This window comes from Botryllus schlosseri, chromosome 3, assembly GCF_051294905.1.
Source record: "Botryllus schlosseri isolate E-star chromosome 3, Bs_hap1, whole genome shotgun sequence".
NCBI classification, from domain to species: domain Eukaryota; kingdom Metazoa; phylum Chordata; class Ascidiacea; order Stolidobranchia; family Styelidae; genus Botryllus; species Botryllus schlosseri.
In genome coordinates this window covers 33,920,550-33,946,654 of record NC_137238.1, presented here as the reverse complement: position 1 = coordinate 33,946,654, position 26,105 = coordinate 33,920,550, and the positions used below count along the sequence as shown (strand labels likewise).

Here is a 26,105-nt window from a genome sequence, read left to right as displayed (position 1 = left end):
TTATAATTATTACCCGATTAAGATTTTGAATACTCGAATCATTGTGTCCAGCCCTTATTGTCAGTGTTAGCTCAATTTTAAGCAAATTTTATGTATTTATGATCAACTGTGTATTCCTGTAATTTATTACACTGTAGAACAAATTATGGACTTTTACTTAGACTTCGTCAAAACTCCAAATGTTCATGTGCATGCTTGTTTTGTGATATGTTGCTCCATATAGTGACTACATTTATCTTGCACGTATTGAACACCGCTTCACAACATAAATGATAAATGTGACGATAGTCCTTGTTTTCAATGCACTCATTTTACGCCACAAGCATTTTTATTTATTCAGAATAAGGGTCTTTAAAACTAAAGACGTCACAGAGAAAACTTTGAGATTTGTCAACTTCTTGGCACCCCACGATGTGTTTTGACCATTATTTGACGAGATAGAAAAAGTCACACTGCACTTTTACAGTCAATTCTAATTGAAATATCATTTTGTAATGTCAGCCTTAACTATAAATATCATTTTATCACTGCTGCAGTCGGTTTCCACAAACAAAGTATCAGTGTTGTGATGACTCGAGTTATGACTTGACTCGAGTCACCTTTTTCGAATGACTTGACTTGACTCGAGTCACTTTGCTGAAATGACTTTACTCTACTCGGCACATCAGAAATGTGGATTGACTTGTGACTCGAAGCAAAATTCATGAGTCAATTTCAAGTCATCAGGTAATCGGTGTCGATAAAAATCACTGTATCTTGCATATGATCGGATCGTTCGCAAAATGCTGGTGTAACCCATGAGAGCAATCAATCATTCAATGATCGTGTGTTGCACTGATTCTCCATTATTCTGTCACAAATAAATTGCTAGCATATTAAAGTAATTTAATAGCAAAATGTCTATTTCTGTTTTCTGTTCCTACCCTAACCAAACCTATTGTTTGGTTGAAATTGAATTCGAATATAGTTTATATAGTCCTCAACCACTGGCGCAGACTCGAATTGTATTATATCAATTTGTAAATCGGCAATGTGCATTGCATGTTATCAATTCTTTTCTCTATTTTTGCTGGTGACTAATAACTATAAACTGAGGCTGCGCTGGACGTATATGTGAGCGATACAGCGCTTTTTTGCCTTAGATTTAACACTATATTCGTTCATTGATTCAGAATTGATGACCACTCAACCTGTCTATCAGACATCTAGTGAAATGCAATGACGTAATCATTCCTCATACTTAGAAAAGGCAATATGAAACTTGAATGATGACTTGACTCGTGACTTGACTTGACTTGACTCGACTTGACTCACCAAAAATCGAGTGACTTGACTCGACTCGAGTCACCTTCGAAATTCGATTGACTTGACTTGAATCGAAATGTGCAATGAATCGAAATGACTCGTGACTCGAAGGTAGTGACTTGATCCCAACATTGCAAAATATACACAATTTTATTAATGGATCTGCTTACTATTTTTAGATTGCTGAATATAATTAAATGAGTTGGCATATCTCTGCTGCAGCTCTGCGTCCATAGTCGTTTGTCAATACCTCGAATTTTCAATCCTTGACTGACTTGAGAATTTGAACGATTGGCGGTAGCTGTAAATACAAGACACGCAGCAAGTCCATAGAGGAGCACAGTTAGAGACGCTTTGTCAAATTTGTGGCAAGTCTGGAAAGCAAGTCACAAGGAACACTGTATATTCATTCCTCAATGCCGTACCACGAATGTGACGTTTGCGGTCAATTCTACAGCACAAAAATTGATTTGGAAAAGCACTTGCTGATTCACACTCGTACGGTGAGACTTTTCAAATGCAAACTTTGTTTTAAATCCTTGGCCAGTAAATACCGTTTGAGTCAGCACTCTCTGATACACGCTGGCGTGAAGCCTTTGCAATGTGGACTTTGTTTCAAATCATTGTCCTCTAAATGGAGTTTGAGTCATCACCTACTGCTCCATTCTGGTGCAGAAACTGTGACCTGTCGAACTTGTGCTCTGCCCTTCGGACAAAGAGATGATCTGAAAAAGCACATGCAGTTCCATTCCAGCACTAAAAATTTCACGTGCGAAATTTGCGGCAAAATTCTAAAAGAAATGAGAGGTTTGAAGAATCACGTGCTGCGCCATTTTGACATGAAAGGTTTCAAATGTGAAGTTTGTGAAAGATCTTTCTTCACAAAGAAAGATTTAAGAAACCATAGGATCATCCATACCGTTACCAGTATCAAAAAATACGAGTGCGAAATTTGCGCGGAATTAGTCTGCTCAAAGACAGGTTTGAAATCACATATGCTCATCCACTCTGCCAGAAGCTTTGAGTGCCAAGTATGCGGTAAACTTTTCCGGCAGAAAGATTGTCTGAGAAATCATTCAATGACACACACTGATGATATAGAGTTCAAGTGTGAGATATGCGGCTCATTATATCGCAGAGAGGGTGATTTGAAAAGACATATGGCAATCCATTTGGATGTGAATAATTTCTCGTGTGTGATATGCGGCAAATCTTTCAAGCGAGGGTCGGATTTAGCACGCCACATGCTCATCCATTCGCATGCTAAAGATGAGAGACATGAGTGTGAGACATGTGGAAAATCGTTCACCACCTTGCTGTATCTGGAAAAACACACTCTCATCCATTTTGATGTGAAATTCGAGTGTGAAATCTGTGGCAAACGTTTTAGTCAAAAGCAATCCCTATGGCGACACATGCTCATCCATTATGGAGTGAAAGCTTTTAAATGCGAGCGATGCGACCTTTCATTTAACCAAAAGTGTTCTCTGAATAGGCATATGCGTATCCATCTGAATATGAAAGATTTCAAGTGCGAAACGTGTGGTCAAGGGTTCGTTCAAAAACATTCTCTGAGGCAACATATCAAGAGCCATTTGGACGTGAAAGATTTTGGGTGTGAAATCTGCGGCAGGTTATTTGTCAGGAGTTCTTGTTTGAGGAACCACATGCAGGTCCATTTTGACACGAAGTAACTTTGAGTATGGAAAAATTACTTTATTTTATTACCACTTCAATATACCTGAATTAACCCTTACATGACGTTCATTGTCATGTGAATTGGCATGTCATGGGGAATCTGCATGCTTTTCTAAACTAAATATGATGGATGATATTTCCGGGTCATATACTTGACTTCGCATTTGGAATGTGCAAATTTGCATGCAATTTGCAGGGTGGATGTCTCTTAACATCCTCGTCATTTCTGTATTTTGATCCATTATTGCTTTGTCTTATGGTCTGTACTATAGGTAGGGCATTTTCTTCATGTCATAAACCAGATCACCGTGGGTTCGTTATTTTTGTAGTTTTACAGTGTTAAAGAGCATCTTTTTATGGAACATAACGTCAATTTATACAATAAAATGGTATATTCATATTGAAATGAACCCGAATATTTACGCCTGACACTCGTCACGGATAATCTTCAGTAACTAGTAGAGAATTGAAAATAACATTGTATATCAGCAATCGTTTCACAAAGTATGACGTCAATTGATAAATGCTGGCAACGTCTTATTCGCGATACAAGCCTTCATCAAGGCTGTTGTTTATACCACAGTTCTCAATCTTCCCCTAGTCTTTATCAGCTGATTTAGGATTTACAGTTTTGTCATTGTTCAAGTCAATTCTGTAGCGACATGTGCCTGTCAATTTATATTGCTTTTGCATTTTCATACTATCTTTCTGTATTTCTCGCTCTGTGTTCCATGTATGCCTACATGTATCATACTGATGCTTAAAAAATTTGAAGTCAGTTGTATGATTATTAGTAGAGCTTCGGAAAATCGAGTACCTGAGTAATAGATTACGAATCGAATGTGTGCATTCGAATAACACTTATTATTGCATCACAGAACTATGACGATGATAATGTTGATATATGCACCTCAAATTCAGCCACTCTGAAAATACGGTCAGTTTAACACCAAATATAGATAATAAGTTCTTTTTCGAACATGACGATAAGGCGTTGTCTTCATGTCGTCAACCAGATCACCGTGAGTTCTGTATTGTTGTAGTTTTACAGTTGCACCACATTTGTGAGTGAAATTGTCATAATAACCGCATGGAGTTATCAACGTGTTCTATTTTTGAAGAATCTTCTGTGTTGTGTCTAGGGTTGTAGCCAAGCCACAAGTCAATATTACTTTTAGAGATTTTACTCGAGTGAAGTCGGGTCATTTAAAACTCATCACCAGGCCAAGTCCTAGTCCGACTCAAAGAAAAAATGGTCGAGTCGAGTCATAGTCTTGAGACTTAAATACAAGCCATAGTGTTCCTATTTTTTTTACAGAGTTCATGTCTGGTTCAACTCGCCTTTTTAAAAGCTCCTCGGTGATATCGAAGGCCCCAATTCTAAAGAAACTCATTTTTATCAAGTCTTAACAAGTCTAATTAAACGTGCAAAGCAATTGATCTTGTCCTATTTTTCTGGTATCGTTCCTGATACACGAGATTTGAATCAATCCATATATAAAGTCTCTAGTCTTATAACTTGTTCGAGTCATTCTTAATGACTGTACTAAAAGTCGAGTCTATACAGAACATGACTCCAGAGTCGAGTCCAGTCAATGGAAATTTGCTACTCGATTCATCACGACCCTGGTTTTGTCATCAGTCATTTTTTGTTTTGACATGTCTTAGATATTGCTACTTTTATTTGTAATTCAGCAAAATATACTGGGGTGATTCCATTTCTACTTTCACCACATCGGTAGTGAAACGATGAACGCAAACTCCAACGTTATTACAATTAAGTTCATCCACCATTTTCTTTAAAGTCAATTGTAAGCTCTGTAAAACTGCTAGAGATATCTTTTAACTAAGTTGTATGCAAAGCTGTCGAAATACTGATACAAGATGCATGTAGGATCACAGTATTCATTCAAATCTTCACGATAAGCAAGTTTTGTTATCAAGGCAGAAAAACTCTGTAGCTTCATGTGCTCATCAATTTATATTGCTTGATCATTTTCGTAACATCTTTCTGATTTTTTCTTGTGCATTTTCATTCTATATTCTCGTATTTCTCGCTCTATGTTCCATGTAGATCAGGGGTGGGCAAACTACGGCCCGCGGCCCGCGAGAGTCTGAAGAAAACTTATCAAAAAGTTTCATGAAATGCGTACTAAAAATCGAATTATGCAGGGACTTGTTGAAACTTTTTCGTAGTATATTTCACAATGATAATTCTAAGACAGTTGTTCTCAAACTAGGATGCGCGCTCCGCTCCCTTCTGAAGGGGGTCGCGAAGCTGAGCTCAACTGAAATTTTTTTCGCGCTTGACGCGATTTACATTCAATTCATAATTTTTGCTCTGTATTTAGTCTGAATTTCATATTTAAAAATCTCTCATCCAGTCGTAACCTTCCATGACAGCAAACTATCCACTATGTTTGCTAGCATCCTGGTACCGTTTTGTGATATGACGATAAGTGGTGCGCGAAATCTTTCACCATCATAAGGAAGGCGTGTCTAAAAATGACCACTGTTCTGTATTAAAAACTTACTATATTATTTCTTATGTTTAATTTCTGGCGCGACAACCCGATGTCAAGGCCCACGCAGTTTGAAGGGTTTCAACTGCTTAATATCACAAGACCCTAAACGACGTAGACATAATTTGGATCACAACACGAGTGTGATTTCAGATTTGCCACTCCAGTTTTGATTATTTCAGTGATGAGCTTTTAAAACACAATTCGCGTGTGTCTTAATTAGGTAGATTCGTTTTCTATGTGCGTGAAATTAGGGTATTTAAATTTTATCTACACATATAGTAGAAGCGTGTTTGAAGCTAACATGGTTAAGATGCTGTCAGTATTGTGTGTCCTGGAACTGAACCAAAAGAAGAATTAGTAAATCTATGAACGGATCGCTCTTCACAGATTTAGATTTCAATCTTGTTCTCAGATTAGAGATAACCGACTTTCATCTCTATAGTTTTGACAAATTGGTTATTGAGGTCGACCAGCCTATAAAATCCCGCCACTGTTTTGATGTGTGTACGATATCATCAAAGCAATCTTTGGTTTGTTTTAAATAGGCATATATATTATCACCATGTCCTCACTATATAATCAAACACCATGCAATATTGCGTTTTGGTTTATAATATCAATTTTATATAGCGCGATCCGCGAATGGATTCAGATGTTGAATGCGGCCCGCGAGCTCAAAAGTTTGCCCACCCCTGATGTAGACCTACTACATGTATCAAAAAATTTTGAAGTTTGTTCTACGCTTGTTAGTAGGGCTTGGTACCTGAGTTAATAGATTGCGAACCAGATGCATATTCAAGTATCACTTAATATTGCATCATAGAACTATAATCATTAGTAATGTTCATATATGTACGCTACCGTTAATGCAGCCACAAAAAATGTACGGTCACTTTTACGCCTCATATAAGCATGGATCAGGGGTTCCCAACCTTTTTGTCCTCATTCCCCACTTCAGATTTATTCCTAGTCTTCATTCCCCACTACCCAGAACTCCTATATACCTTTTAAAATAGGGTTACCACATTTTGAGATCCCAAAATGAGGACACTTGTTATAAATTCTACAAGCTCCAAGTGTATCGATATTCAAGTCAAGTATAATTAATTTCTACTGAATGAGCATGGGCACTAGTCAGCCGTCAGGTGTGCCGGATCATGACATGACATATCGATCTCGCCTTCCGTCACATGCCACCTTATTTTGTCGTTTGTCTTTTTATATTATGATGCTCTTTACTCTTCGTTCAGTGTGCATGTCATCCATTTACATTGCTTGGGCCTGGGTGGGTGTCTGGTGTTAAAAACTACTTCTAATCGTTTCGACACCTCGCTATTTTTTCATTGTATTGCAGTCTTGTGGTGTTTTGAATTCAGGAAAATTCCTAATGAACTGAACTAAATTGCGCTGGGCACTACTTGCTAGTGAATGATGGAAAGATTTTCAAAATATGTAACTTGTTCAAGTACTATAAGTCGGTTCTCCTGAAACTGTGGTTCAGCATTACAAACTACAATTTTTTGGTACGCTTTTGTTACGTACGGTAAAAAGTTTTCCGATGCGATTTGGTTTTCAATTCATTTCCCAAGTGCTTGGCTGTTACTTGGTAGGTACTTTTGTGCCATCTTTTTGTATCCACTGTACATGTCTGTGTTTTATGCTTTCTGTAGAATAAAGAAGGGATTTCTTTGATTTTGTTGACACCAAAAAATATTCTTGGCCCTATAACATTCAATCTGTTCAATATTATTCTAGCTTCTGTCACTTACTCCCAAGAATATACCCTCCGCTGACATGTGTGACTACATTTTCTTTCCTATCCTTATGTTAGGAATATGATGATGCCGTTGCATAAATATGTTACAACTAAACTCACCCTGTATCTGATGTTACAGTTACAGTTTTATTCCAAAGTTTTTTAGTGAGCTATATATTTTGGATATAAACTGGTGAGCTGTGATGGAACATCTTTTGAAAATTGACCAGACGGGCCATGCCCTCGACCTTCTGTCGAAATTTGACGAGTTCAGAATCAATCAACAGTATTGCGACTTCATTATCAAAGCGGGAGAAAAGGAAATCTTTGTTCACAAGTGCGTTATTGCCGCAAGTTCCGAGTATTTTGCAAAGATGCTCAATCACGACACAAAAGAGAACAGGTTGGGAATGGTTGATTTGAAGCATGTGGATCCTGAATGTGTGATGACCTGCATTGAAATTATGTACACTGGACAAGCTTCCTTCCTGATTAAAAAAACGGAAAAACTAATGTATGTGGCACATTTGTTTGGAATTAATAAAGCATGCGATGCAATGTCACTTTTCCTGAATGAAAATCTTGAATTGGACTCGTTTTTCGACACCAGAAATATTGCCGATAAGTATTCCTGTCAACAATTACAGCAAGCATGCAGAAGTTTTGCTCATGAACACTTTCACGCGATCATGAAAAGGGACGAATTCAAGGAACTGGAATTCGAATTCCTGGAATATTTGATTTCCTCTGAAGATTTGAAGATGTTGGATGTGATCAAGTGCAAAGCCGCGACGATTTGGTTCAACGACAACTTGGATCGATCCAATCAACTTTTTGACTTATTGCAGCATATTGACCTGCAAAAAATACCCATCTCATATCGTAAATTTTTATCTCAGCAACAATCTGTCGCCAAATCCACCGAATGCATGACGTACGTCATGAAATCACTACCAGAGAAATCATATGTAGAAGCCAGTGATTACAAAGGTGACTGTACTCCTGGTATTTTGATGGTGAATGTTGATCTTTCTCGTCTCATGTGGTTTGACATAGACAGAAAGTCGGTCACTGAGCTACGGCCATTCAATTATATACCAGGCTCAGTTGTTGTAATGGAATGCTACATATATGTTATTGATCTCAAGTATGATCTGTACTATCGTAATTTTCTCGAAAATGATTCGCTCTGGAACGAACTTGAACGTTCATTTCCATATTACAGCAGTGTAGTTGCCTGTAAATCGGGTAAATTTTATGTAGCAAATGAATATCCGAGCTGCTGTTTGGCTCAATATGACATAAATAATAACCATTGGTCAAAGCTCCCCAACAAGCAATATAGAACTCTTTCGTCTGCCTTCACTATTTCCCAGCATAAGCTTTATGTAATTGGAGGCTCTAATGGACTAAATAACTATTTGCAAGATGTGGAATGTTTCAGCTTTTCGACATCCACTTGGTCAATTGGGCCATCCTTACCGGATAAGAGAACTGGTGCAGTCGCATGCACCTTGAATAAGAGCACTTACGTTCTTGGTGGTCTTAGTGGCAAGTTGCAGTATGGAAGCAACATTCTTCTGTTGCCCCATGACGCATATATTTGGACGCAAATCCCACTTCCCAATTTGCAACGGTCATATTTTGCGACTTATTGTGTTGGAGAGAAGGTATACATATGCGGTGGATTCTTTTCTAACAGACCATGCTCGAGTATCCTCGAATTCAACCCCAAGACGAATTTGTTGAATACCTTGATAGAATTCGATTGGCAAGACGTGAAGTCTCTGGATCTCAACCTCTATTCGGCAGGAATTATTTTGTGATGATGCATGAGGTCTTTGTAGTATTCTTCCTGCACAAGTAGTTGTGTTTTTCAAGAGGTGTCAGTTAAAGTGGAACTAAAAACTAAAATATTACGTCGTCCCATGATCTAGACTTAATATAATATATTGAATGCGTTCATTATTCATTTGTCTCGACAATTTCAAATATTGTAATAAGAGTATCATGTCATGCCAGTAGTACTATTGAGTATTGAGGTATGGTTATCCTCAGTCCTCATGCACATGCTAAACGATTTGTGTGAAAATGCATTGAATTGCTTTCGCTCCCATGCTTCCGTATTTGTTAGTAGTGATCGTGAAGACAAGGTGAGAATTGCATTATTCTATGAGTGCCCACACATTGAAAGGATATGCGCTAGAAGTCAAGCACGAATCTTGCACTGACTTTGTTTGTGTTGAAATTCAACGAATTGTTTTGTTTTCGTGAGAACTTCTTAATTTTTAATACAGAAGCATTTTGGATTGGCACATTAGTCAATTATACTACTGAAGTGGGTGCTGCTAAGTATTCTGGTAGTTTGCTGGTGTGTACCCAACTATTTTTCATTTCGAAATCATGCCTTGAGGTTTAAAAGGTTGAGAACCACTGCCTTAACGTGTTTCAATCATTTTTTGACAAGTTCAAAGAAATGTGACGGACACACTGCTCTTTTTGCAGTCAATTCAAAAGGAAATATTATTGTGTTGTGTCAGCATGTAAGCGGTAAATATGAACATCATTTGATCATGGCTGTAGTCAGTTCCCACAAGCTATATTTACACTGATTTATTAATAGTCCTGCTTACTTTTTTTCAGATTGATGCATTGAAATTTATAGATTGATACCTCTGCTTCTATCATCGTTCATCACTACCTCGAATTTTCAAACTCGGACAGATTTGAGCATTGGGACGATTTGGTCTAGTTTCAGTTACAAGACAGGCAGCAAGTTCATCATAGAGCGCAGTTGAACACGCATTGTTAAATTTCTGTCAAGTTATTACTCGCGGAAGCTGGTCACAAGGAACACTGTTTATTCATTCCGCCATCCCATGCCATACTACGAGTGTGACGTTTGTGGTCGATTTTACAGCACAAAGAGTCATCTGAAAATTCACTTGCTGATTCACACTCGTGCAGTGAAGCCTTTCAAATGTGAACTTTATCTTAAATCCTTGGCGCATAAATCCAGTTCAAGTCAGCACTTGCTGACCCATGCTGGCGTAAAGCATTTCAAATGTGAAGTTTGCTTCAAAGCATTGTCCTCTGAATGGAATTTGAGTCAGCACATACTGCTTTATTCTGCTACCGAAACTGTGACCTGTCGAACATGTCATTTGCCCTTCGGACAGAGAGATGATCTCGAGAAGCACATGCAGTCCCATTCGAGTACAAAAAATTTTACATGCGAAATTTGCGGCAAAATTCTAAAAGAAATGAGAGGTTTGAAGAATCACGTGCTGCGCCATTTTGACGTTAAAAGTTTCAAATGTGAAATTTGTGAAAGATCATTCTTCACAAAGAAAGATTTGAGAAAACATAATAAGATCGTCCATAATGCAACCGCTATCAAAAAAGTTGAGTGCAAAATTTGCGCAATGTTGTTCTACTCAAAGACAGCTTTGAAATCACATATGTCCGTCCACTCTGCTGTAAAAAGCTTTGAATGCCAAGTATGCGGTAAACTTTTCCAGCATCAACAGTCTCTAAGAAATCATTCGAGGATGCACACTGATGGTATAGAGGTAAAGTGTGACATATGTGGCTCATTACATAGGAGGAAAGATGGTTTGCGAAAGCATATGGCAATCCATTTGGATGTGAATAATTTCTCGTGTGAAATATGTGGCAAATCGTTCAAGCGAAGGCAAGTTTAGCACACAACTTGCTCATCCATTCACGCACTAACGATGAGAGACATGAGTGTGAGACATGTGGAAAATCGTTCTCCACACTGCTGTATTTGAAAAATCACACTCTCATCCATTTTGGTGTGAATTTCGAGTGTGAAGTTTGTGGCAAATATTTTAGTCAAAAGCTATCCCTACAGCGACACATGTTCATCCATTATGGCTTGAACGATTTTAAATGTGAGAGATGCGATCTTTCATTTAACCAAAAATGTTCTTTGAATCGGCATATGCGTATTCATCTGGATATAAAAAATTTCAAATGCCAAACGTGTGGTCAAGCGTTCGTTCAAAAACATTCTCTGAAGCGACATATGAAGAGCCATTTGAACGTGAAAGATTATGGGTGTGAAATATGCGGCAAGTTATTCGTCAGAAGTTCCTGTTTGAGGAACCACATGCAGGTCCATTTTAACACAAAGTAACTTTTGAGTATGGAACGATTACCTTATTATATTTACACTTCAATTTGGAATTGGACCGGAATTGGGATTTCATGGGAAATCTATATACATGTCTATGTTAAATTTGCAAGATAATATTTTTTGCTCATCTACTTGACTTCTCATTTAGAATATGCCAACTTGCATGCAATTTGCAAGATGGATGTCTCTTAACTTTCCAACATTTCTATTCCTTTGTTCCATCATTGTTTTACATAATGGACTTAACTTATAGGTAAGGCGTTGTCTTGATGTCGCAGACCAAATTCTGTATTGTCGTAGTTTTACAGTTGTAGAATATTTTGAGTTAGTGTGGGCTGTGGAATGTAGTAATTTTTGGAATACTGGGTTTAGGTTACTTGTGCTACTTTCTCGCGTCATTTTCAGACTTATTTTACTTTGACAGTTCTTAGACCAAAATGATTACTTTACATAATTTGGATTTTGAGAAATTGAAAGTAGTTTGAAATAAGCTTTCCCCACATTTGTGAGTGAAATCGTCATAATAACCGCATGGATTCGACCGTATATCAATGGATTCTATTTTTAAAGACTAATCTATGGTGTGTCCATGGTTGTCACAAGTCAATATTACTTTTATAGCTTTGACTCGAGTGAGGTCGAGTCATTAACAACTCACGTCCTGGTCAAGTCCGAGCTGAAGTCAAAGAGAAAATTGCCGAGTTCGAGTCCAAGCCATAGTCTTCCTTGTATATTATAGAGTTCAAGTCAGGTTCAACTCACATTTTTAACGTTATTTGATGATATCAAAGTCTCCAATTCATAGGACACTCATTTTTATAAATCTCATTATCTCTATTCAAACATACGAAAACACAGTTTCTGGGCCTATTGTCGCGTATCGTTGCTGATTCACGAGAGTTTAATCAAGCCATTGACTTGTTTGAGTATGTACAGAAAATTACTAGGGTCAAGTCGAGTTGACGGAAATTCGCGACTTGAGTCATGACAACTCTGGTTGTGTCATTAGTCATTTTAGTTTTGACATGTCTTAGATATTGCAACTTCTATTTGAAATTCCGTACTATATACGCCGTGGCTTCTAATTTCACTTTCACCACCTCTGATTTTGAATTGATGAAAAGGTCAGTAGTGTAACGATGAACATAAATTTCAAATTTATTAAACTTAAGTACATGAACCATTTTCGTCAAATGAAATTATAAGTTCTGTAAGACAGTATGAGATATCTTGAAACTCAGTAACACAGAAAGCTGTCAAAATACAACCAACAGATGCATGTAGGATCACAGTATTCGTTTAAATCTTCAGGATAAGCAAGGTTAGTTACTAATGATGCCACCTCTGTAGCGACATGTCCCAATAAATTTATATTGCTTGTGCATTTTCATACCATCTTTCTGTTTATTGCTTGTGTACTTTCATACTATCTTTCTGTATTTCTCGCTTTGTGTTCCATGTAGGCTTACATGTATCATACCCATGCTTAAAAATTTTGAAGTTCGTTCTATGCTTGTTGGTAGGGCTTGGTACCTGAGTTAATAGATTTATTATCAGGTAGATTATTCAAGTATTGCTTAGTATTTCATTATAAAAATATGATGATTGGTTACTGCTCAGTGCTCATATATGCACCCAAAATGCAGCTACAAAGAAATTAAATGCAATTTTACACTACATATAGATAATATTGTAATTTTTCGACCATGCCAATTTCTTATCACTTTGTGAACATGCTGTGGATTGACTCAAATTTAATCACCTGTTACTTGTGTATTTCGTATACTTCGTCTATTTCAGGATACGACCAATTGGGTTTTGACACTTCCACATTAGGAAAAGAGCATCGGCACTGTAACTCTCGTTGATAATATACCTCCTAATGGAAAAAGGCGCATGATCTCAGTACTCGAAAAATATTCGTTTCTCACTTCTCGGATCATAACATTTAATACACGGTTTGGATTAGAGTACTTGAATAATCTCGGCGGCTATCCGACAGTTCTCGAGAATGTCCATATTCAAGTCGAAATACAAGCAATTTCTACTGAATAAATAATAGACAGATCTCAAGTTTACCAAACAACGATCTGCCCTATCCATCTCGACTTCCGTCACATGCCACTCAATTTTTTCACTTGTCTTTATGTAATATTTTCGTTTACTCTTCATTCAGTGTGCATGCCTCTTCTTTACATCACCGGGTGTCTGATTTCAAAGACTACTCCAAGTCCTTTCAACACCTTCCTATCTTTCATTGTATCGCAGTCTTGTAGTGTTCTGAATTGACGAAAATTTCTAATTCACTGAATGGAATTGTGTCCTACTTGTGGACACCTGAAATATTTTCAAAATATTTAACTCGTTTAAATACCATAAGTCATTTCTGCTGAAACTGCTGACATGTGGAATTACATTTTCTTTCCTGTCCTTATGTTAGGAATATGATGATACCGTTTCATGAGTATACTGCAACTATACTCACTATATGTATGATGTTACAGTTACAGATGTTATTCGCAGGTTTTTGAGTGATCTGTGTATTTTGGCTATAAATTGGTCAACTGTGATGGAACATCTTCTGGATATTGACAGGACGGGTCATGCCCTCGACATTCTATCTAAATTTGACGAGTTCAGAATAAATCGGCAGTATTGTGACTTCATTATCAAAGCGGGAGAGAAGGAGGCGGCTGTCCACAAGTGCGTCATCGCCGCAAGTTCTGAATATTTTGCAGCTATGCTCAATCATGACACGAAAGAGAACCAGCTGGGAATGGTTACTATGAAGCATGCAGATCCTGAATGTGTGATGACATGCATTGAAATGATGTACACTGGGCAGGCTTCTTTCATGATCGAAAAAACGGAAAAACTAATTGATGTGGCGCATTTGTTTGGGATCAAGAACGTATATGATGCATTGTCACTTTTTCTGGAAAATAATCTTGACATGGACATGTTTTTCGATACCAGAAATATTGCTGATAAATATTCCTGTCGACAACTACAGCAAGCATGCATATGTTTTGTTCAAAATAACTTTCATTCGATCATGAAAACGGCCGATTTCAAGGAATCTGAATTTGAATTCCTGAAGTATATGCTTTCCTCTGAGGATTTGAATGTGTTGGATGTGATCAAGTGCAAAGCCTTGATGATTTGGGTCAACAACGACTTCCATTGGGCTGATAGACTCTTTGAATTACTGAAGCATATCAATCTGCAGAATATTCCCGTCTCCTATCGCAAATTTTTATCAGAGCAACCATCTGTTGCCAATTCCCCCGAATGCGTGATGCACATCATGAAGTCTATACCGGTACCTGAAAAGTTAGATGTAGTGGTCAGCGATTACAGAGGTGACTGTGATCCTGGCATTCTAATGATAAATTCTGATCTTTCATGTCTCATGTGGTTTGACATTGAAAAAGAGTCTTTGACAGACCTGCGACATTTCAATTATAAACATAATAGCAGCATATTAAGTTCTGTAGTTGTAGAATGCTGTATATATGTTATTGATCATAAGTGTGATTTGTATAGCCTCAATTTTCTCGAAAATGGTTCACACTGGAAAAAACTTGAATGTGCATTTCTACATTACGACATTGTAGTTGCATGTAAATCAGGTAAATTTTATGTAACAAATTTTTTTGAAACCAATTCTTTTGCTCAATATGACACAATCAATAACCATTGGTCAAAGCTTCCGAACAAGCAATATACCGCTCGTTTATCCGCCTTCACTATTTCTCAAGATAAGCTTTATGTAATTGGTGGTTGTGATGGATATCATGACAATGGCAAGAGAAAGGTTTTGCAAGACGTGGAATGTTTTCACTTTTCAACATCCACTTGGTCAACCGGGCCATCATTGCCTGATTTGAGATATAATGCAGTTGCATGTACGTTTAATAAAGCCGTGTACCTTTTTGGTGGACGCAACGGGAGCTCGGAGCATCAAAGAAACATTCTGTTGCTGTCCAGTGATGCAAGTATTTGGACGCAGATTCCACTATCCAATTTGCAACCATCAAAATTTTCGACTTATTGTATTGGCGCTAAGATATACATCTGTGTACTACTATACATACTAGGCCCGTGCTCTAGTATTCTCGAATTTAATCCTAAAACTAATTTGTTAAGGACGTTGTCAGAATTTGATGGTCAGGACCTGATGCCTTTGGATTATGCAGCAGCAATTATCCTGTGACGCCACAAATTAATCATGAATCACATTTTTATATTTATGATTTTAAATATTGCTAGCAGGATTGTAACTGAGTGACAAGGCTCCAAGTGACAAGTCGATGTCAATTTATAGTTTTGACTCGAGTCAAGTCGAGAGTCATTTTCAATTCACCACTGAGTCGCGTCTGGGTCCAAGTCAGCGAGCAGAGGGTCGAGTCCGAGTCATGGTATTGACTCGAGTCCGAATTCAAGTCATTGTGTTGACTGCTCAGTTCTCAGTCAAAATCATGTTAAACCCACTTTTTATAACTCTGTTTAGTGATATCGAATGGTTCGCATTTATTATATACTAGTTTTCCTCACTTTTTGCAGTTTCTGGTCGCATTTTCAAGTGCAAGTACCAATAGACGAAATCCCAGTAGTGTGATTACAATGAAATGTCGGTCTTGGCTGTCTGAGTATCGATGCATATGACATGGTTCGATTCTTGCGCAATGACTCGAGTCCAAGTCGAGTCATTTCCATATTTTGAGATAATGACTCGAGTCAAGTCGAGGTATCAGAAAATCTTGACTAGGGTCGGACTCGATTGGAGTCATTACAACCCTGATTGCTAGTCCCTGGTTTTGCACACATCTTGCGAGAAAGCATGATATTTGCCCTTGTTTTCTACCCATTATGATTGGTTTTGTGACAATGTGTGTATGACTCATTCTCCATACCTTGTATCGCTGTCTATAAGCCTAGCTTATATTCATGTACATATCTTGCATTATGCATATGATGTTTTAATCCATTCAAAATGGTACTGCATTGAAACAAAGAGAAATAGCTCAAATTTATTATGACATTTTATCAATATTTACATCGGCAGCTACAGAGACTCAATGGTTGCAACGCTGTTTCATTGCACTTTATGACAATGGTGTGGGTTGATCCAAATAATGGCTTCACAGATATGTCACATCCAATAAAAAAAACTATAATTCCCTCTCATAAATTACTCATAGTGTCCAGGAACTCGTAATTTCAGTACTTGAAAGAACTTTATCTTACTACTCGACTCGAATCATTATAATTAATACACAAATATGATTTGAGTACTCGAGTCATTGTGTTCCGCTGTTCTTATCTGTGCTATCCAAATTTCATGCCAAGTTTCTCTATTTTGGATCAACTGTGTATTCCCGAATTTTATTTCATACCGCAGAACAAGGCAATGACTTTTCTCAGATTTCACCTAAACACAGAACGTGCATTGCTCTGTAGGTTTTCATTTGTGCAACTAATAGTATCTACCGTGACCCGATCACTTGTGTTCAAATTCATACAGCCTAGAGATATTGTTTTTCGCTGCCACATATGCGTATACTTTCTCTCATATTCATTTGTAAGGAAAATGATGAAAGTATTGTTTAAATATACTATCCACGCTATTTTCTATTTCGATACTTACCAATATTCGTATGCCTTCATGAGCAAACACATCCTTGCACACGACTGTACTGACCATGTGTATGATTTTTCAGAATCAGATTTAGGTGTCCTATCTCAAAGTTTTTGAATTAGCTATATGTTTTGAGTTGACTCGGAACTAGTCGACTGTGATGGAGCATCTTCTGGATATTGGCAAAACGGGTCATGCCCTTGATATTCTTTCGAAATTTGACGAGTTTAGAATCAATCAACAGTATTGCGACTTCATTATCAAAGCGGGAGAAAAGGAAATCTCTGTTCACAAGTGCGTCATTGCCGCAAGTTCTGAGTATTTTGCTAAGATGCTCAATCACGACACAAAAGAGAACATGTTGGGAATGGTTGATTTAAAGTATGTAGATCCTGAATGTGTGATGACCTGCATTGATATCATGTACACTGGACAAGCGTCATTTCTGATTCGAAAAACAGAAAAACTAATGTATGTTGCGCATTTGTTTGGAATTGATAAAGTATGCGATGCAATGTCACTTTTTCTGGAGGAAAATCTTGACGTAGACTCGTTTTTCGATACCCGGTATATTGCTGAGAAGTATTTCTGTCAGCAATTACAGCAAGCATGCCGAAGTTTTGCTCGCGATCACTTTCATTCGATCATGAAAACATCCTATTTCAAGGAACTTGAGTTCGATCTCCTGGAGGATTTGATTTCCTCTGAAGATTTGCATGTGTTGGATGTTATTAAATGCAAAGCGTCAATGATTTGGGTTAATGAGGACTTGGATCGCGCCGATCAACTTTTTGATTTACTGAAGCACATCGACCTGGAAGAAATACCCGTCTACTATCGTAAATTTTTATCTCAGCACCCAACTGTTGGCAAATCCACCGAATGCATGATGTACATCATGAAGTCACTACCGGAGAAATCAGATGTAGAAACGAGTGATTACAAAGGTGACTGCACTCCGGGCATTATAATGACGAATGGACAAGGACGTTTTATGTGGTTTGACATTGACAGAAAGTCTTTGACCGAGCAGCGGCATTTCAATTATAAAGATACTATGACACGATTTAACGCGATAGTTGTGATGGACTGCTACATATATGTCATTTATACCAATTCTGATTTCTACCGTCGTAATTTTCTTGAATATGATTCACCCTGGATAAAACTTGAACGTCCATTACCAGAATACCGATACGGTGAAGTAGTTGCACGTAAATCAGGGAAATTTTATTTATCAGGTCATAAATGGACCGAGTCTTTTTTGGTCCAATATGACACAATCAATAACAAGTGGTCGAAGCTTCCTAACAAGCAATCCATTGTGGTTGCGTCTGCCTACACTATAGCTAGGGATAAGCTTTACGCAATTGGTGGTTTTGATGTATATTCATCTAAATTTCTGCTGGATGTGGAATGTTTCAACTTTTCAGCATCCACTTGGTCACATGGACCATCATTGCCAGTTGCGAGAACTCATGCAAGTGCATGTACATTGAATAAGGACATCTACTTTCTTGGCGGAAAAACTGCGAACAGTATGTGTGCAACCGACATTCTTTGGCTACCCAGTGCTGAAAGTATGTGGACGTTAATTCCAGTTCAAAAACCCGGATTGAAGCGAATGGATTTCAAAACTCATTGTATTCTCGGTAAGATATACATATGTGGTGGATACAATGATGAAATGCTCTGCGATGATATCCTCGAGTTCAATCCGAAAACTCATTTGTTGAGTACGTTGATAGACTTCCATAGTGATGACCTGGAATATCTGAACAATAGAATCCATGCTTCGGCAATCATCTTGTGATGCCACAAAACGTTAACGGATCAAATTTCAAAATTAGTGATTTTGCAAACATCTTGCCTTTGGTTTTATACATCTTGCGAGAAAGCATGGATCTCGTTTTTTGTTCGTTATCCGTTGTTTTATAAAACTGTGTTAATGACGCTTTCTCACTATCTGTAAGCCCAGCTGATTCAGACTTCGTGTTCCTTCCTTTCCAATTTCCCTCAATTTTGTAGTGTTGAGCTCACGTGTTACTTTGAGCCAATCAAAATGTTACTGACGTTACAGAGAAAATTTTGAGATTTGTCAACTTCTTGGCACCACTTGAAGTGTTTCGACCATTTTTGACGAGCTGGAAAAACGCGACTGTCACACTGAACTTTTGCAGTCAATTCTAATTGGAATATTACTGTGTTATGTAAGCCCTGAATATAAATATCATTTGATCACTGCTGCAGTCGGTTTCCACAAACAAAATTTACACAATTTTATTAATAGATATGCTTACTATTTGCAGATTGATGCGTAAAGATAAACAGATTGGCATATCTCTGCTGCAGCTCTGCTTCCATAGTCGTTCGTCAATACCTCGAATTTTCAATCTCTGACTGACTTGAGAATTGGAACAATTGGCGATAGTTTTAGGTACAGGACGCGCAGCACGTCTGTAGAGGAGCACACAGTTAAAGACGCTTTGTCAAGATTGTGGCAAGTTATTCCTCTAGAAAGCGAGTCACAAGGAACACTGTATATTCATTCCGCCACATCATACCACGAATTGTGACATCTACGGTCGATTCTACAGCACAAAAAGTGATTTGGAAAAGCAATTACTGATTCACACTCATACGGTGAGCCTTTTCAAATGTCAATTTTGTTTTAAACCCTCTGCCAGTAAATCCAGTTAAAGTCAACACTCGCGGATATATGCTAGCATGAAGCCTTTCCAATGTGGCCTTTGTTTCAAATCATTGTCCTCTAAATGGAATTTGACTTATCACCTACTGCTCCATACTGCTGCAGAAACTGTGACCTGTCGAACTTGTGCTCTGCCCTTCGGACAAAGAGATGATCTGAAAAAGCACAAACAGTTCCATTCCAGCACTAAAAATTTCACGTGCGAAATTTGCGGCAAAATTCTAAAAGAAATGAGAGGTTTGAAGAATCACGTGCTGCGCCATTTTGACATGAAAGGTTTCAAATGTGAAATTTGTGAAAGATCATTCTTCACAAAGAAAGATTTGAGAAATCATAGGAAAGTCCATACCGTTACCAGTATCAAAAAATACATGTGCGAAATTTGCGCTAAATTAGTCTGCTCAAAGACGACTTTGGAATCACATATGCTCATCCACTCTGCCAAAAACTTTGAATGCCAAGTATGCGGTAAACCTTTCCGACAGAAAGATTGTCTGAGAAGTCATTCAAGGATGCACACTGATGGTATAAAGTTCAAATGTGAAATATGTGGCTCATTATATAGCATGGAGAGTAGTTTGGAAAGACATATGGCGATCCATTTGGATGTGAACAATTTTTCGTGTGAAATATGCGGCAAATCGTTCAAGCGAGGACCGGATTTAGCGCGCCACATACTCATCCATTCGCATACTAAAGATGAGAGACATGAGTGTGAGACATGTGGAAAATCGTTCACCACCCTGCTGTATCTGGCAAAACACACTCTCATCCATTTTGATGTGAAATTCGAGTGTGAAATCTGTGGCAAACGTTTTAGTCAAAAGCAATCCCTACAGCGGCACATGCTCATCCATTATGGCGTGAAATCTTTTAAATGCGAGCGATGCGACCTTTCATTTAACCAAAAGTGTTCTCTGAATAGGCATATGCGTATCCATCTGAATATGAAAGATTTCAAGTGCGAAACGTGTGGTCAAGTGTTTGTTCAAAAACATTCTCTGAGGCAACATATCAAGAGCCATTTGGACGTGAAAGATTTTGGGTGTGAAATCTGCGGCAGGTTATTTGTCAGGAGTTCTTGTTTGAGGAACCACATGCAGGTCCATTTTGACACGAAGGAACTTTGAGTATGTAACGATTACTTTATTTCAATATTACTTCAATATACCTGAATTAAACTTTACATGGCGTTCATTGTCATGTGAATTGGCATGCCATGGAGAATCTGCATGCTTTTCTAAATTAAATATTATGGATGATATTTTCGGGTCATATACTGGACTTCTCATTTGGAATGTGCTAACTTGCATTCAATTTGCAGGATGGATGTATCTTAACATTCTCGACATTTCTGTATTTTGTTCCATTATTGTTTTGCATTATGGTCTCTGTATTATAGGTAAGGCTTTATCTTCATGTCGTAAACCAGATCACCGTGAATTCGTTATTTCCGTAGTTTAAAAGTTTTTAAGAGCTTCAAACAAAACTTCAATATCCAATTAAATGGTATATTCATATTGAAATGAACCTGAATATTTACGCCTGACACTCGTCAAGGGTAATCTTCAGCAACTAGTAGAGAATTGGAAAGAAAATTGTATAATCAACAATTGTTTCACAAAGTATGACGTCAATTGATTGATGCTGGCAACATCCTATTCGCGATACAAGCCTTCATCAAGGCTCTTGTTGATACCACGGTTCTCAATATTCCTCTAGTCTTTATCAGCTAATTTAGGCTATGCAGCCGACTTTACTTCACTTCACTGTACCGTTTTTTCATTGATCAAGCCAATTCTGTAGCGACATGTACCTGTCAATTTATGTTGCTTGTGCATTTTCATACTATATTTTTGTATTTCTCGCTCTGTGTTCCATGTATGTCTACATGTATCATACGGATGTTTGAAAAATTTGAAGTCCGTTCTATGATTGTTATTAGAGCTTGGAAAATTCTAGTACCTGAGTAATAGACTGCAAATCGTATGTGTGTATTCGAGTAACACTTAATATTGCATCATAGAACAATGGCGATGATAATGTCGATATATGCAACTCATATTCAGCCACAAAGAAAAAACGGGCAGTTTAACACCACATATAGATAATATGTTATTTTTCGAACATGCCGATTAGGCATTGTCTTCATGTCGTGATACAGATCACCGTGAGTTCTGTATTGTTGTAGTTTTACAGTTGCACCACATTTGTGAGTGAAATTGTCATAATAACCGCATTGATTTATCAACGTGTTCTATTTTTGAAGACTCTTCTGTGTTGTGTCTAGGGTTGTAGCCAAGTCACAAGTCAATATTACTTTTAGAGATTTTGCTCGAGTGAAGTCGAATAATTTAAAACTCACCGCCAGGCCAAGTCCTAGTCCGGCTCAAAGAAAAAATGGCTGAGTCGAGTCATAGTCTTGAGACTCAACTACAAGCCATAGTGTTCCGAGTTCAACTCAACTTTTTAAAAGCTCCTCGGTGATATCAAAGGCCCCGATTCAAAACAAACTCATTTTTATCAAGTCTTAAAATGTCTAATTAAACGTACGAAGCAATTGATCTTGGCCTATTTTTCTGGTATCGTTCCTGATTCACGAGATTTGAATCAATCCATATATATAGTCTCTAGTCTTATAACTTGTTTGAGTCATTCTTAATGACTGTACTAAAAGTCGAGTCTATACAGAAAATGACTCGACAGAGTCAAGTCCAGTCAATGGAAATTTGCTACTCAATTCATCACGATCTTGGTTTTGTCGTCAGGCATTTTTTGTTTTGACATGTCATAGATATTGCTACTTCTATTTGTAATTCAGCAAAATATACTGGGGTATTTCCACTTTCACCACATCGGTAGTGAAAGGATGAACACAAACTTCAATGTTATTAAAATTAAGTTCATCAACCATTTTCTTTAAAGTCAATTGTAAGATCTGTAAAACTGCTAGAGATATCTTTTAGCTAAGTTGTATGCAAAGCTGTCGAAATACAGATACAAGATGCACGTAGGATCACAATATTCATTCTAATCTTCACGATAAGCAAGTTTTGTTATCAAGGCAAAAAATCTCCGTAGCTTCATGTGCTCATCAATTTACATTGCTTGACCATTTTCGTACCATCTTTCCGTTTGTTTCTTGTGCATTTTCATACTATATTTCTGTATTTCTCGCTTTATGTTCCATGTAGACCTACATGCAGGGCTTTGGAGCAGCGTAAATTTTAACTGCTCCAGCTCCGGCTCCAGAGCTTTCTTTCCTCATACATTAGCCCCAGCTCCGGCTCCGGCTCTGAAAATTATCGAATGGGTTTGTCTATATCAGCGGTGGCCAACCCGCGGCCAGCGGGCCAAATGTGTCATGCGAGAGGGTTTTGAGTGGCCCACGAGATAATTTCCTATTTTATTATCGGAATCCTGTGATATTATCAAAAATGAATTGCTCAGATTATGAACTTGCAAGGCCAACCAAAAATAACAAGTCTGGCTGGGACACTTTGGATGTTGATGACTAAAATATCAGTTCCGACGCATTGGCAGATCCAGGGTCCAGTCACATTTCTAGTAAAGCTTCGTACATTACAATGAACTAAAATAGTAGTGAAATTTTTTTCACGCTTCGAGTGTTTAATTGTCACACGATTTCATGTTGAGCTCCGGTGAAAATGCACGGCTCCGGCTCCTTGCTCCGGCTCCAAAGCTCCAAGTGTATCGATATTCAAGTTAAGTATAATCAATTTCTACTGAATGAGCATGAGCACTAGTCAGCCCTCAGGTGTACCAGATCATGACCTGACATATCGATCTCGCCTTCCGTCACATGCCACCTTATTTTGTCGGTTGTCTTTTTATATTATGTTCTTTTACTCTTCGTTCAGTGTGCATGTCATCCATTTACTTTGCTTGGGCCTGGGTGGGTGTCTGGTGTCAAAGACTAGCCTACTTCTAATCGTTTCGACACCTTGCTATTTGTTCATTGTATCGCAGTCTTGTGATGTTTTGAATTGAAGTAAACTCTTAATGAACTGAACTAAATTGTACTCGACACTACTTGTTAGTGGATGCTAGAAAAATTTCAAACTGTGTAACTCGTTTAGTACTATAAGTAGGTTCTCCTGAAACTGTGGTTCAGCATCACAAACTGCAATTTTATAGTACGATTTTGTTACGTACGCTAAAAAGTTTTTCCGATGTGATTCGGTTTGGCTGTTACTTGGTTGGTACTTTTCTTCCATCTATTTGTGTCCACTGTAGATGTCTGTGTTTTGTTGCTTTCTGTAGAATAAGGAAGGTATTTCTTCTTAGATTATGTTAAAGACCCTAAAATGTCCTTGACCGTATAATATTCAATTTGATCCTTAGTATTCCATCTTCTGTCACCTAAGCCCAAGGATATCACTCTTCGCTAACATGTGGGATTAAATTTTCTTTCCTATCTTTATGTTAGGAATATGATGATACCGTTGCATAAATATGTTACAACTAAACTCACCATGTATCTGATGTTACAGTTACAGTTTTATTCCAAAGTTTTTTAGTGAGCTATATATTTTGGATATAAACTGGTGAGCTGTGATGGAACATCTTTTGAATATTGACAAGACGGGCCATGCCCTCGACCTTCTGTCGAAATTTGACGAGTTCAGAATCAATCAACAGTATTGCGACTTCATTATCAAAGCGGGAGAAAAGGAAATTTTTGTTCACAAGTGCGTCATTGCCGCAAGTTTCGAGTATTTTGCAAAGATGCTCAATCACGACACAAAAGAGAACAGGTTGGGAATGGTGGATTTAAAGAATGTGGATACTGAATGTGTGATGACCTGCATTGAAATCATGTACACTGGACAAGCTTCCTTCCTGATTAAAAAAACGGAAAAACTAATGTATGTGGCACATTTGTTTGGAATTAATAAAGCATGCGATGCAATGTCACTTTTCCTGAATGAAAATCTTGACGTGGACTCGTTTTTCGACACCAGAAATATTGCCGATAAGTATTCCTGTCAACGATTACAGCAAGCATGCAGAAGTTTTGCTCATGAACACTTTCACGCGATCATGAAAATGGACGAATTCAAGGAAGTTGATTTCGAATTCCTGGAATATTTGATTTCCTCTGAAGATTTGAAGATGTTGGATGTGATCAAGTGCAAAGCCGCGATGATTTGGTTCAACAACAACTTGGATCGATCCAATCAACTTTTTGACTTATTGCGGCATATTGACCTGCAAAAAATACCCATCTCATATCGTAAATTTTTATCTCAGCAACGATCTGTTGCCAAATCCACCGAATGCATGACGTGCGTCATGAAATCGCTGCCCGAGAAATCATATGTAGAAGCCAGTGATTACAAAGGTGACTGTACTCCTGGTATTTTGATGGTGAATGTTGATCTTTCTCGTCTCATGTGGTTTGACATAGACAGAAAGTCGGTCACTGAGCTACGGCCATTCAATTTTATACCAGGCTCAGTTGTTGTAATGGAATGCTACATATATGTTATTGATCTCAAATATGATCTGTACTATCGTAATTTTCTCGAAAATGATTCGCTCTGGAAAGAACTTGAACGTTCATTTCCATATTACAGCAGTGTAGTTGCCTGTAAATCGGGTAAATTTTATGTAGCAAATGAATATCCGAGCTGCTGTTTGGCTCAATATGACATAAATAATAACCATTGGTCGAAGCTCCCCAACAAGCAATATAGAACTCTTTCGTCTGCCTTCACTATTTCCCAGCATAAGCTTTATGTAATTGGAGGCTCTAATGGACTAAATAATTATATACAAGATGTGGAATGTTTCAGCTTTTCGACATCCACTTGGTCAATTGGGCCATCCTTACCGGATAAGAGAACTGGTGCAGTCGCATGCACCTTGGATAAGAGCATTTACGTTCTTGGTGGTCTTAGTGGCAAGTCGCAGTATGGAAGCAACATTCTTTTGTTGCCCCATGATGCATATATTTGGACGCAAATCCCACTTCCCAATTTGCAACGTTCATATTTTGTGACTTATTGTGTTGGCGGAAGGTATACATATGCGGTGGATTCTTTTCTAACAGACCATGCACGAGTATCCTCGAATTCAACCCCAAGACGAATTTGTTGAATACGTTGATAGAATTCGATTGGCAAGACGTGAAGTCTCTGGATCTCAACCTCTATTCGGCAGGAATTATTTTGTGATGATGCATGAGGTCTTTGTAGTATTCTTTCTGCACAAGCAGTTGTGTTTTTCAAGAGGTGTCAGTTAAAGTGGAACTAGAAACTAAGATTTTACGTCGTCCCATGATC

At 37.9% G+C, this 26,105-nt stretch overlaps 4 protein-coding genes across 5 annotated transcripts in view; all 4 read left to right on the top strand.

Moving 5' to 3' along the window:
• Positions 1 to 302: 302 nt before the first annotated feature.
• Positions 303 to 24,311, top strand: LOC145435121 (uncharacterized). Its single transcript, XM_080312394.1, has 2 exons — positions 303 to 415; positions 19,210 to 24,311. The coding sequence occupies exon 2, from the start codon at positions 19,815 to 19,817 to the stop codon at positions 20,925 to 20,927; it is 1,113 nt and encodes a 370-aa protein (XP_080168520.1). The 5' UTR covers positions 303 to 415; positions 19,210 to 19,814; the 3' UTR covers positions 20,928 to 24,311.
• Positions 414 to 6,254, top strand: LOC145435117 (uncharacterized). Its single transcript, XM_080312390.1, has one exon. It carries the CDS (start codon positions 1,722 to 1,724, stop codon positions 2,997 to 2,999), a length of 1,278 nt encoding a protein of 425 aa, XP_080168516.1. The 5' UTR covers positions 414 to 1,721; the 3' UTR covers positions 3,000 to 6,254.
• Positions 6,406 to 9,926, top strand: LOC145435111 (kelch-like protein 25). Its single transcript, XM_080312384.1, has one exon. It carries the CDS (start codon positions 7,488 to 7,490, stop codon positions 9,108 to 9,110), a length of 1,623 nt encoding a protein of 540 aa, XP_080168510.1. The 5' UTR covers positions 6,406 to 7,487; the 3' UTR covers positions 9,111 to 9,926.
• LOC145435103 (kelch repeat and BTB domain-containing protein 3-like) overlaps positions 10,985 to 26,105 on the top strand; it is a 273,848-nt gene continuing 258,727 nt past the window's right edge. Inside the window, exons 1-2 of one of the 2 annotated variants that reach the window (XM_080312375.1) lie at positions 10,985 to 12,197; positions 12,305 to 17,171. In XM_080312375.1, the coding sequence (XP_080168501.1) occupies positions 13,935 to 15,662 (1,728 nt within the window). In that variant the 5' untranslated portion in view covers positions 10,985 to 12,197; positions 12,305 to 13,934 and the 3' untranslated portion in view covers positions 15,663 to 17,171. Of the gene's footprint in view, positions 17,172 to 26,105 lie in introns of those variants that run through there. The other variant, XR_013913712.1, reaches the window with a different exon arrangement.

What these genes read in the sequence shown, in the direction of transcription:
- LOC145435117 (XM_080312390.1), top strand. Translation starts at nt 1,722, where the DNA reads ATGCCGTACCACGAATGTGACGTTTGCGGTCAATTCTACAGCACAAAA.
- LOC145435111 (XM_080312384.1), top strand. Translation starts at nt 7,488, where the DNA reads ATGGAACATCTTTTGAAAATTGACCAGACGGGCCATGCCCTCGACCTT.
- LOC145435121 (XM_080312394.1), top strand. Translation starts at nt 19,815, where the DNA reads ATGAAGCCTTTCCAATGTGGCCTTTGTTTCAAATCATTGTCCTCTAAA.